This window comes from Somniosus microcephalus, chromosome 9, assembly GCF_052327205.1.
Source record: "Somniosus microcephalus isolate GS21.2 chromosome 9, FLI_Smic_1.0, whole genome shotgun sequence".
Lineage (NCBI taxonomy): Eukaryota > Metazoa > Chordata > Chondrichthyes > Squaliformes > Somniosidae > Somniosus > Somniosus microcephalus.
The window spans coordinates 249,288,301-249,301,336 of NC_140995.1; the positions used below are offsets into that span (position 1 = coordinate 249,288,301).

General features: G+C 52.0%; 1 protein-coding gene across 6 annotated transcripts in view; it reads left to right on the forward strand.

Annotated features, from left to right (window-relative positions):
• The window catches only part of LOC147113203 (phosphofurin acidic cluster sorting protein 1-like), a 795,587-nt gene that overhangs the window by 604,792 nt on the left and 177,759 nt on the right, over positions 1-13,036 (forward strand). For 5 of the 6 annotated variants that reach the window (XM_085998126.1, XM_085998127.1, XM_085998130.1 and 2 more), the window contains 2 exons: positions 5,315-5,538; positions 9,573-9,686. In XM_085998126.1, the coding sequence (XP_085854252.1) occupies positions 5,315-5,538; positions 9,573-9,686 (338 nt within the window). Of the gene's footprint in view, positions 1-5,314; positions 5,539-9,572; positions 9,687-13,036 lie in introns of those variants that run through there. The other variant, XM_085998132.1, reaches the window with a different exon arrangement.

Sequence of the window (13,036 nt, forward strand, 5' to 3'; positions counted from 1 at the left end):
CTGGGAGTAGGAATCAGTCTGAGCCCAAACAGGCTCGGCCTTGACACCTTCCATCGAGGATTAACCTGCTCAGTCACATTCGGGCCTCACGTATAACTAATACCCCATCTCCCAGTGCAGAATTCACGCTGGAAGGGAGTGCGGTCTAATGTTTAAAGGGTTAAATAATGAGGACAGGTTGCTTAGGCTTGGCTTGTATTCCCTTGAGTTTAGAAGGTTGATGAGTGATCCGATTGAGGTGTTTAAAATAATAAAGGGATTTGATAGAGTAGATAGAGATAAACTATTTCCTCTGGTGGGGATATCCAAAACAAGTCATAGAGTCATTACGGCACAGAAGGAGGCCATATGGCCCATCGAGTCCATGCCGGCTCTCTGTAGAGCAATCCAGTCAGTCCCATTCCCCCCGCTCTATCCCCGTAGCCCTGCAAGTTTATTTCCCTCAAGTGCCTATCCAGTCTCCCCTTGAAAACATTGTGGGGGAGAAATTGGGTGAGTAGCGCCACTTGTTAGCGCCTAAAGAGGCAGGCAGTGGCTGTAGCGCCACTGGCTGCGCCTCCCGCGATATTGAGTTGGGGCGATAATGGTGGCGTTAGCCTTTTGCGCTGCGCCGCCACTGATGACGTCATCGGTGTGCGCAGCGCCCCATTCGCGCCCCGTTCGCGATATTTGGTAGCGAATGCCGCAGTTGCACCGTTCGCTACCCGCGCCCGGTTCACGGGGCCTTACTGTGCCGGCAGCGGCGCAAGTTAAGGTGGAGGTGCGGGGCGGCCGCCTGCCAGCACCTCCGTCCCCGGCCTCCTAACCCCCTCCCCGCGGCATTGCCGGCTGTTTCCCGAGAGCCCGGCACTTCTCCTTGGTGCCGGGCTCGTTTGCCGGCACTCGCGAGCGGGGATCGCGCTGTTGCAGGCACCTCCCCCTTAACAGTGGGAGGAAGGCCTGCAGTACCGCAGCGTGCCGTGCCGCAGCGTGTGGCGCTGCGGCCCTTAGCGCGCTGATATTCAGTTTCAGCGCCCTAAGAGGGACGCGGAGCGCCTCGAGCCTCGCCCCGTGTCCCTCGAGGGGCAATGAAACTGAATATCTGATGATCGATGAAGCCTCGAACGCTGCGCTAAATCCTGCACTCAGGCGACTTTTGCACCACTTTGGCGCCCCAACCCAATTTCTAGGCCAGAGTGTCTCCGCTTCCACCACTTCCGTCGGCAGCGAGTTCCAGGTCCTCACCACTCGCTGCGTAAAAAAGTTTTTCCTCACATCCCCCCTGTATCTCTTGCCCAAAACCTTAAATCATAATCTTGTACACCTCTATCAAATCACCCCTCAACCTCCTTTGCTCTAATGAAAACAAATCCAGCTTCTCCAACCTGTCCTTGTAGCTAAGATCTCCCACCCCCAGAACCATTCTGGTAAATCTCCTCTGCACCCTCTCAAGGGCCTTTACATCCTTCCTAAAGTGTGGTGACCAGAACTGGACGCAATACTCCAGTTGTGGCCTAACCAGCGCTTTATAAAGGTTCAGCATAACTTCTCTAATTTTGTACTCAATACCTCTATTTATGAAACCCAAGATCCCATATGCTTTGCTAACCACTCTCTCAATATGTCCCGCCACCTTCAGGGACCTATGCACATTAACTCCCAGGTCCCTCTGTCCCTGCACACTCTTTAAAACTGTGCCATTAAGTGTATATTGCCTCTCCCTGTTCCTTCTGTCAAAATGCATCACCTCGCACTTCTCTGTATTAAATTCCATCTGCCACTTGTCTGCCCATTCTGCGAGCCTTTCTATGTCCTGTTGCAGTCGATTGGTATCATCATCACTGTTTGCCACACCCCCAAGTTTGGTATCATCGGCAAATTTTGAAATTCTACTCTGTATTCCAATATCCAGGTCAGTTATATATATCAAAGAAAGCAGTGGTCCCAGCACTGACCCTTGGGGAACACCACTGTCCACCATCCTCCAGTCCGAAAAACAGCCATTTACCACAACTTGCTGTTTTCTGTCCTTAAGCCAATTCCTTATCCAAGCTGCCACTGACCCACCTATTCCATGAGTCTCAATTTTGTTAACCAGCCTTTTATGTGGTACTTTGTCAAACGCTTTCTTAAAATCCATATAGACAACCTTCTCTGTTACTTCATCAAAAAATCTAATTAAATTAGTCAAACACGATCTGCCTTTTACAAATCCGTGCTGGCTCTCCTTAATTAACTTAAACCTCTCCAAGTGCCTGTTAATTTTTTCCCTGATTATTGTTTCTCAAACCTTACCCACCACTGATGTTAAACTGACCGACCTGTAGTTACTAGGATTGTCCTTGCATCCTTTCTTGAATAAGGGTGTCACATTTGCCACTTTCCAATTCTCTGGCACCTCTCCCATATCTAGTGAAGATTGGAAGATTATGGCAAGCCTTTCGCTATCTCCACCCCCACTTCCCTTAGCAACCTGGGATGCAAGCCATCTGGACCAGGCGACTTATCCACTCTAAGCATATCCAGCCTTTCCAGTACATCCTGCCTTTCAATTTTCACCCCATCCATTACCTCTACCATCTCCGCTTCTATTGATATTTTGGCAGCATCCTCTTCCTCAGTAAACACCGATACAAAGTACTCATTGAGTATTCTAGCCTTGCCCTGCGCCTCTAAGCATATATCACCTTTTTTGTCGCTAATAGGCCCCACCCCACCTCTTACTACCCGCTTACTGTTTACATGTCGGTAGAAGATTCTTGGGTTCCCCTTTATGTTAACTGCCATTCTACTCTCATATTCTCTCTTTGCCAATCTCATTTTCCTCTTCACTTCCCCTCTCAACATGTTGTATTTGGCCTGGTTCTCACTTGATGAATTCATCTGACATGCATCATACACCCTTTTTTTTGTTTCATCATCTTCTCTATCTCCCTCGTCATCCAAGGAGCCCTTGCTTTGGTTCCCTTACCTTTCCCTCTTGTTGGAATGTAGCTAGCCTGTACCTGAAACATCTCCTCCTTAAAGATCACCCATTGTTCTGTTACAGTTTTTCCTGTCAATCTTTGGGTCCATTTTACTCTGGCTAGATCCCCTCTCATCCCATTGAAGTTAGCCCTCTTCCAATTTAGAAGTTCTACTTTAGATTGTTCCTTGCTCTTCTCCATTACTAATCTCAACCTTATGATACGATGATCACTCGTACCCAAGTGTTCTCCCAGACACTTGGTCCACTTGGCCCACCTCATTCCCCAGCACCAGATCCAGCAATGCCTCCTTCCTAGTTTGGCCGAGAACATACTGGTCAAGGAAGTTCTCCTGAACACATTTCAGAAATTTCTCCCCTTTCTTCCCTTTACACTAACATTACCCCAATCGATATTTATCGGGTAATTAAAGTCTCCCAAATTTGCCACTCTATAGCTCTTGCACACCCCTGCGGATTTGCTCCTCTACCTCCCTCTCACTATTTGGAGGCCTATAGAATACCCCCAATAGCGTGATCAGACCCTTTTTGCTTCTCAACTCTAACCAAATGGATTCTGTCAGGACATCCTCTCTTTCCAACACTACAATGTCTTCCCCAATCAGTGCTGCCACCCCACCTCCCTTTTTTCTTTCCCTGTCTTTCCTGAACACCTTTATCCATGAATATTAAGCACCCAGTCCTCACCATTTTTAAGCCATGTTTCCGTTATTGCCACTACATCATATTCCCACACGGCTAATGCGCTAGTAGCTCACCAACCTTATTCACCACACTTTGTGCATTTACATACATGCATTCCAAACCTGTCTTTGTATTCCTCATAGTCCTCCTTAGCCTGCTCCTATCTAATAGGGTACTACTTCCTTCTCTAATACTATCCAACACTCTCCCTCCTTTATACACCTTATTCCTCTTTTCTACTTCTATATGATGGTGCCCACCCCCCTGCCAATTTAGTTTAAACTCTCCCCAACCACACTAGTGAACAAGAGGAAATAGCCTTAAAATTAGAGTCAGGCCGTTCAGGGGTGATGTCAGGAAGCACTTCTTCACACAAAGGGTAGTGGAAATCTGGAATTCGCTCCCTCAAAAGGCTGTGGATGCCGGGGGTCAACTGAAAATTTCAAGACTCCCTCCCGGAACCACGATAGGGCTCCCCTTGTCCTCACCTTTCACCTCACCAGCCTCCACATTCAACGGATCATCCTCCGGCATTTCCGCTACCTCCAAAGTGATCCCACCACCAAACGTATCTTCCCCTCCCCTCCCCTTTCAGCATTCCGCAGGGACCGCTCCCTCCGAGACACCCTAGTCCACTCCTCTATCACCCCAAACAGCCCTTCCCCTTCGCCTGGCACCTTCCCGTGCAAGCGGAGGAGATGTAACACCTGCCCCTATACCTCCTCCCTTCCCACTGTCCAGGGCCTCAAACACCCCTTCCAGGTGAAACAGCGATTTACTTGTACTTCTCGCAATCTAGTATACTGTATTCGCTGCTCATGATGTGGTCTCCTCTACATTGGGGAGACCAAACACAGATTGGGTGACCGCTGTAAGGGGGACCCCGAGCTTCCGGTCGCCTGTCACTTTAATTCACCGCTCCACTCCCACTCAGACCTCACCGTCCTCGGCCTCTTGTACTGTTCCACGGAAGCTCAGCGTAAACTCGAGGAACAGCAACTCATCTTCCGATTAGGCAGTCTGCAGCCTTCCGGACTCAATATTGAGTTCAACAATTTCACATCATAACCTCGGCCCCTATTTCATTTTTTCTTGTAATTTTTCCACTCCTTTCCCCCCCCCCCCGCCACTTTCCTTTTGTTTCACTCTCACACCTGGCAGCTATCTCTTGCCCAGCCAGTACACTTTACACCTAATCTCAGCCTATTACCATCTCGTCTAGCTTAGAATCTCTTTTACTTCTTTTGTTTCTTTTATTCTTTTGTCCGATCGCAGCCCTGCCTTCAATCTAGTTTCTTTTCTTTCCAGTTTTGAAGAAGGGTTCGACCCGAAACGTCAACTCAAATTTCTCTCCACGGATGTTGCCTGACCTGCTGAGTTTTTCCAGCATTTTCTGTTGTTATTTCGATAGATTTTAGTTGGGTAACGGTATCGAGGGATATGGGACGAAGGCAGGGAAATGGAGTTGAGGTACAGATGAGCTAGGGCTAGGACTTCGTAGCCCCGATTCTCTTACCCGCTGTGTTGGAGTGTGGAGCCCTGCCAGGATTGCAGGGTCACGGAATCAACCTGACAGAAAATGTGTGGTTTTAGTCAGTGGGAATCAGTGCTCTGACTCTGACAGAATCTGTTTCCTTCATTCCATGGTGTGGTTCTCTTGGCCAGCTCCCCAGGGGTCGGAGGGGAGGTGATGGGACTGCAGGTGGATTACTGGACGACGCAGCTGCCAGATAAGAAGAGAGATGGTGAGAAGCGGGACATCGGCAACAAAAACACCTTGAAGAGCAACTTCCGCTCGCTCCAAGTGACCCGGCTACCTAACGGTGGGGAGATGGTGCCACCGGCCACCATGCTGATGACCGTAGTAACCAAGGAGAAAAATAAGAAAGGTGAGAGTGGAGTGGGGCTGGTGGCAATCCATTTTCAGTGGGCGGGTTGTGACAGAGACAGTACCTCACGGGGTATAGCGCGAGGAGACCTCACTCAGATATTGTGTGAGTCCATCAGTGTTGTAAACATTAAGCTCATCAAGGTGAGGGGACGGTAGTTGGCATCCTTTCTGTTTCAGGGTGCCCGCGTCAAGTCCACCACAAGTTAGACTTAGAGTAAAGGCTCCCTCTACGTCTATCTCAACAGTGTATCTCAGCCCAAACCTCAGAAGAGTCCATTATAAAAGATGCAATAGCAGAGCACTTGGAAAACAGTGACAGGATCGGACAAAGTCAACATGGATTTACAAAAGGTAAATCATGCTTGACTAAGCTACTGGAATTTTTTGAGGATGTAACTGGTAAAATAGATAAGGGAGAACCAGTGGATGTGGTGTATTTGGACTTTCAGAAGGCTTTCGATAAGGTCCCGCATAAGAGATTAGCGTGTAAAGTTAAGGCACATGGGATTGGGGGCAAGGTACTGTCTTGGATAGAGAACTGGTTGGCAGACAGAAAGCAAAGAGTTGGAATAAACGGTTCTTTTTCCGAGTGGCAGGCAGTGACTAGTGGGGTACCGCAGGGATCAGTCCTTGGGCCCCAGCTATTCACAATATATATTAATGATCTAGACGAGGGAACTAGATGTAATATCTCCAAATTTGCAGACGACACAAAGCTGGGTGGGCGCGTGTGCTGTGAGGAGGATGCCGAGAAACTCCAGGATGCTTTGGACAGGTTGGGTGATTGGGCAAAAGCATGGCAAATGCAATATAACGTGGATAAATGTGAGCTTATCCACTTTGGTGTCAAAAACAGGAAGGCAGATTATTATCTGAATGGCAATAGATTGGGAGAAGGGGAGGTGCAACGAGACCTGGGTGTCCTTGTGCACCAGCCGTTGAAGGTCTGCTCCTATCTTCTATGTTTCTACGTTAAGAGTGACAGGTTTCCACTCCCTACAGAGGCCAGGCTACGGCATCTCTGCTGAATTAGGCCACTTTTGGGCTGTGGCCTTGAACCCACTAGAAACCAGATTTGAGCTGCATCAAGCCAGGAGACCGAGGATACTCACCTTCCATCTGCCTGGGGTGGGGTTTGACCCCAGGTCCCAAAGGGTGTAAGGTCAGTCTGACCCACTGCCCCATTCAGGTCCCGTCTCCAACTTCCCTTACAGTGTCATCTGCGCAGTCAGTCAATTAATCGTTCCTTAATTGAATTCACACACTGCGCTAAGATTTCATAGAAACATAGAAGATAGGAGCAGGAGTAGGCCATTCGGCCCCTCGAGCCTGCTCCGCCATTCAATGCGATCATGGCTGATCATCCAATTTCAGTACCCGCTCCCTGCCTTCTCCCCATACCCCTGGATCCCTTTAGCCTTAAGAAATATATCCAACTCCTTCTTGAATATATTTACTGAATTGGCTTCTACTGCCTTCTGTGGTAGAGAATTCCACAGGTTCACCACTCTCTGGGTGAAGAAATTCCTCCTCATTTCTGTCCTAAATGGCCTACCCCTTATCCTTAGACTGTGACCCCTGGTTCTGGACTCCCCGACCATCGGGAACATCCTTCCTGCATCTAGTCTGTCCAGTCCTGTCAGAATTTTATAAGTTTCAATGAGATCCCCTCTCATTCTTCTAAACTCCAGCGAGTACAAGCCCAATCGACCCAATCTCTTCTCATACGTCATTCCTGCCATCCCAGGTATCAGCCTGGTGAATCTTCGCTGCACTCCCTCAATGGCAAGAACATCCTTCCTCAGATAAGGTGACCAAAACTGCACATAATACTCAAGGTGCGGTCTCACCAAGGCCCTGTACAACTGCAGCAAGACATCCTTGTTCCTGTACTCAAACCCTCTCGCTACGAAGGCCAACATACCATTTGCCTTCTTAACCGCCTGCTGCACCTGCATGCTTACCTTCAGCGACTGGTGCACAAGGACACCCTGGTCTCGTTGCACTTCTCCTTCTCCCAATCTATTGCCATTCAGATAATAATCTGCCTTCCTGTTTTTGCCACCAAAGTGGATAAACTCACATTTATCCACGTTATATTGCATCTGCCATGCTTTTGCCCAATCACCCAACCTGTCCAAATCATCCTGGAGTTTCTCGGCATCCTCCTCACAGCACACACGCCCACCCCCAGCTTTGTGTCGTATGCAAACTTGGAGATATTACATCTAGTTCCCTTGTCTAGATCATTAATATATATTGTGAATAGCTGGGGTCCAAGGACCGATCCCTGCGGTACCCCACTAGTCACTGCCTGCCACTCGGAAAAAGACCCGTTTATTCCAACTCTTTGCTTTCTGTCTGCCAACCAGTTCTCTATCCAAGTCAATACCTTGCCCCCAATCCCATGTGCCTTAACTTTACACGCTAATCTCTTATGCGGGACCTTATCAAAAGCCTTCTGAAAGTCCAAATACACCACATCCACTGGTTCTCCCTTATCTATTTTACCAGTTACATCCTCAAAAAAATTCCCCATAGTATCATAGGTAGATAGATTTTTGGACTCTAGCAGAATCAAGGGATATGGAGATCGGGCGGGAAAGTGGAGTTGAGGTCGATGATCAGCCATGATCAGGCTCGAGGGGACCGTATTTCTTATGTTCTTATCTTCCTTTAATATCTTCCCTGTGCTGTCTCCTCTGGGGTGAGATGCATAATGGATGAGATGCAGAACAGCTCCTTGTGGCTTCGTGGGGAGTTTGTTTGGTTCAGGTGCCAATTAATATCCAGTGAGACATTGGTTTCCATTAAGTGCTGAATCCAAGCTGGTGAACCAGCTCTTTGTGGGGAAATGATCCAACGAGTGGATAGCACGATCGCCACACCCTCTTTCGGACCTGCATGTACATGTTAAACTGCTGCCTCACCATACTCTCACCTGTAATTACAGAATGTATATTCATTGGGTGACTGTGGATCACACCCAGGGATGGGGCGGTTGCATGTGCAAGTGTCGGATTCATTGTCCTACATACAACAGGCTGTCTCCAGCATTTCAGCAAAGTATATTGCTGGGGTCTGTAAAATGTTAGTACTCCACGCCTTTAATCTGAAGATCACCCAGCACTACAGTTCTAGCTTCTGTGCTTCCCAACATGGGCTGTGCCTGGAGAGACACAATTCTGGCCTTTTGAGCATCCCCCGATTTTCATCGCTCCACCATTGGCGGCCGTGCCTTCAGCCGTCTCGGCCCCGAGCTCTGGAATTCCCTCCCTAAACCTCTCCGCCTCTCACACCTCCATTAAATGCTCCTTAAAACCTACCATTTTGCCCATGACATTGCCGATAATGGCAGTGCCGATACTGACAGCTCGGATCAGTAAAAGTGACCATGAAAATGTCAGATTGTCGTAAAAACACAACTGGTTCGCTAATGTCCTTTAGGGAACAAAACCTGCCACTTTTCTGAACTGCTGCAGTCCGTATTCTTTGTACAGGAAACTTTGGTTTATCCGGAGGTTGTATGTCCGGAAACCTCGATCTACCGGCAGAAATCAGGAGCCGTTTTGTTAGGTTTTTTTTCTTCTCATGGATTTGTTTTCAACAGTCGGGCTCTGGAAAGTCTCTCTGAAGCTGTTGCTAAGCTACGGAGACGCTTCCAAGGTACGGGCCGACTGTTTACAAGCTGTTGCTAAGCAACAGTGTTTGTTGTCAGATACGGAGATGAAAACCTCCGTATGCTTCAACATTAACTTTGTATGTCCGGCAGTTTTGATAGATCGGCGACAGCTCGGTCCCGTCGGTGCCGGATATCACAAGGTTTCCTGTAACGTGTTTGATACAACTGAGGGTCTGGCTACACCACTTCAGAGGGAAGTTAAGAGTCGACCACATTGGTGTAGGGCTGGAGTCACGTAAAGGCCAGACCAGTCCCACATCGGGGAGGGAGTGTATCTGATCTATCGGGGAGACGGGGGATTAACTTTCTTACTGAGCAGTGTTTCTGATTGTTTTTCTCTCTCCTTGCAGTGATGTTTTTAAGTAAGAAGCCAAGGGAGAAAGAGCTGGACTCTAAGAGCCAGGTGATCGAGGGAATCAGCAGGTTAATCTGTACAGCCAAACACCAGCAGACTATGCTTAAAGGTGAGATACCATCCACTACTATAACCTACACTCCCCACGAAACACAGCATCCGCGGGGGGGTGGGGAACCAGCTCAGTGTAACCGGAGGGACACCAGCCCAGTGTAACCGGAGGGACACCAGCCCAGTGTAACCCGTGGGGAACCAGTTCAGTGTAACCGGAGGGACACCAGCCCAGTGTAACCGGAGGGACACCAGCCCAGTGTAACCGGAGGGACACCAGCCCAGTGTAACCCGTGGGGAACCAGCCCAGTGTAACCGGAGGGACACCAGCCCAGTGTAACCGGAGGGACACCAGCTCAATGTAACCGGAGGGACACCAGCTCAGTGTAACCGGGGGGACACCAGCCCAGTGTAACCGGAGGGACACCAGCCCAGTGTAACCGGAGGGACACCAGCCCAGTGTAACCCGTGGGACACCAGACCAGTGTAACCTGTGGGACACCAGCCCAGTGTAACCGGAGGGACACCAGCCTAGTGTAACCCATGGGGAACCAGCTCAGTGTAACCCGTGGGACACCAGCCCAGTGTAACCCGTGGGACACCAGCCCAGTGTAACCCGTGGGGAACCAGCCCAGTGTAACCCGTGGGGAACCAGCCCAGTGTAACCCGTGGGACACCAGCCCAGTGTAACCCGTGGGACACCAGCCCAGTGTAACCCGTGGGGAACCAGCTCAGTGTAACCGGAGGGACACCAGCCCAGTGTAACCGGAGGGACACCAGCCTAGTGTAACCCATGGGGAACCAGCTCAGTGTAACCGGAGGGACACCAGCTCAGTGTAACCGGAGGGACACCAGCCCAGTGTAACCGGAGGGACACCAGCCCAGTGTAACCGGAGGGACACCAGACCAGTGTAACCGGAGGGACACCAGCCCAGTGTAACCCGTGGGACACCAGCCCAGTGCAACCGGAGGGACACCAGCCCAGTGTAACCTGTGGGACACCAGCCCAGTGTAACCTGTGGGACACCAGCCCAGTGTAACCCGTGGGGAACCAGCTCAATGTAACCGGAGGGACACCAGCCCAGTGTAACCAGTGGGACACCAGACCAGTGTAACCGGAGGGACACCAGCCCAGTGTAACCGGAGGGACACCAGCCCAGTGTAACCGGAGGGACACCAGCCCAGTGTAACCCGTGGGACACCAGCCCAGTGTAACCCGTGGGACACCAGCCCAGCGTAACCGGAGGGACACCAGCCCAGCGTAACCGGAGGGACACCAGCCTAGTGTAACCGGAGGGACACCAGCCCAGTGTAACCCGTGGGACACCAGACCAGTGTAACCCGTGGGACACCAGCCCAGTGTAACAGGAGGGACACCAGCCCAGTGTAACCGGAGGGACACCAGCCTAGTGCAACCGGAGGGACACCAGCCCAGTGTAACCGGAGGGACACCAGCCTAGTGTAACCCATGGGGAACCAGCTCAGTGTAACCGGAGGGACACCAGCCCAGTGTAACCCGTGGGACACCAGACCAGTGCAACCCGTGGGACACCAGCTCAGTGTAACCCGTGGGGAACCAGCCCAGTGTAACCCGTGGGACACCAGCCCAGTGTAACCCGTGGGGAACCAGCCCAGTGTAACCCGTGGGACACCAGCCCAGTGTAACCCGTGGGACACCAGCCCAGTGTAACCCGTGGGGAACCAGCTCAGTGTAACCGGAGGGACACCAGCCCAGTGTAACCGGAGCGACACCAGCCCAGTGTAACCGGAGGGACACCAGCCTAGTGTAACCCATGGGGAACCAGCTCAGTGTAACCGGAGGGACACCAGCCCAGTGTAACCGGAGGGACACCAGACCAGTGTAACCCGTGGGACACCAGCCCAGTGTAACCGAAGGGACACCAGCCCAGTGTAACCCGTGGGACACCAGCCCAGTGTAACCGGAGGGACACCAGCCCAGTGTAACCGGAGGGACACCAGCCTAGTGTAACACATGGGGAACCAGCTCAGTGTAACCCGTGGGACACCAGACCAGTGTAACCCGTGGGACACCAGCCCAGTGTAACCGGAGGGACACCAGCCCAGTGTGACCGGAGGGACACCAGCCTAGTGTAACACATGGGGAACCAGCTCAGTGTAACCCGTGGGACACCAGCCCAGTGTAACCCGTGGGACACCAGCCCAGTGTAACCCGTGGGGAACCAGCTCAATGTAACCCGTGGGACACCAGCCCAGTGTAACCGGAGGGACACCAGCCTAGTGTAACCCATGGGGAACCAGCTCAGTGTAACCCGTGGGACACCAGCTCAGTGTAACCCGTGGGGAACCAGCCCAGTGTAACCCGTGGGACACCAGCCCAGTGTAACCCGTGCGGAACCAGCCCAGTGTAACCCGTGGGACACCAGCCCAGTGTAACCCGTGGGACACCAGCCCAGTGTAACCCGTGGGACACCAGCCCAGTGTAACCCGTGGGACACCAGCCCAGTGTAACCCGTGGGACACCAGCCCAGTGTAACCCGTGGGACACCAGCCCAGTGTAACCCGTGGGACACCAGCCCAGTGTAACCCGTGGGACACCAGCCCAGTGTAACCGGAGGGACACCAGCCCAGTGTAACGCGTGGGACACCAGCCCAGTGTAACCCGTGGGGAACCAGCCCAGTGTAACCCGTGGGACACCAGCCCAGTGTAACCCGTGGGACACCAGCCCAGTGTAACCCGTGGGACACCAGCCCAGTGTAACCCGTGGGACACCAGCCCAGTGTAACCCGTGGGACACCAGCCCAGTGTAACCCGTGGGACACCAGCCCAGTGTAACCCGTGGGACACCAGCCCAGTGTAACCCGTGGGACACCAGCCCAGTGTAACCCGTGGGACACCAGCCCAGTGTAACCCGTGGGACACCAGCCCAGTGTAACCCGTGGGACACCAGCCCAGTGTAACCCGTGGGACACCAGCCCAGTGTAACCCGTGGGACACCAGCCCAGTGTAACCCGTGGGACACCAGCCCAGTGTAACCCGTGGGACACCAGCCCAGTGTAACCCGTGGGACACCAGCCCAGTGTAACCCGTGGGACACCAGCCCAGTGTAACCCGTGGGACACCAGCCCAGTGTAACCCGTGGGACACCAGCCCAGTGTAACCCGTGGGGAACCAGCCCAGTGTAACCCGTGGGGAACCAGCCCAGTGTAACCCGTGGGGAACCAGCCCAGTGTAACCCGTGGGACACCAGCCCAGTGTAACCCGTGGGACACCAGCCCAGTGTAACCCGTGGGACACCAGCCCAGTGTAACCCGTGGGACACCAGCCCAGTGTAACCTGTGGGACACCAGCCCAGTGTAACCCGTGGGACACCAGCCCAGTGTAACCCGTGGAACACCAGCCCAGTGTAACCCGTGGGACACCAGCTC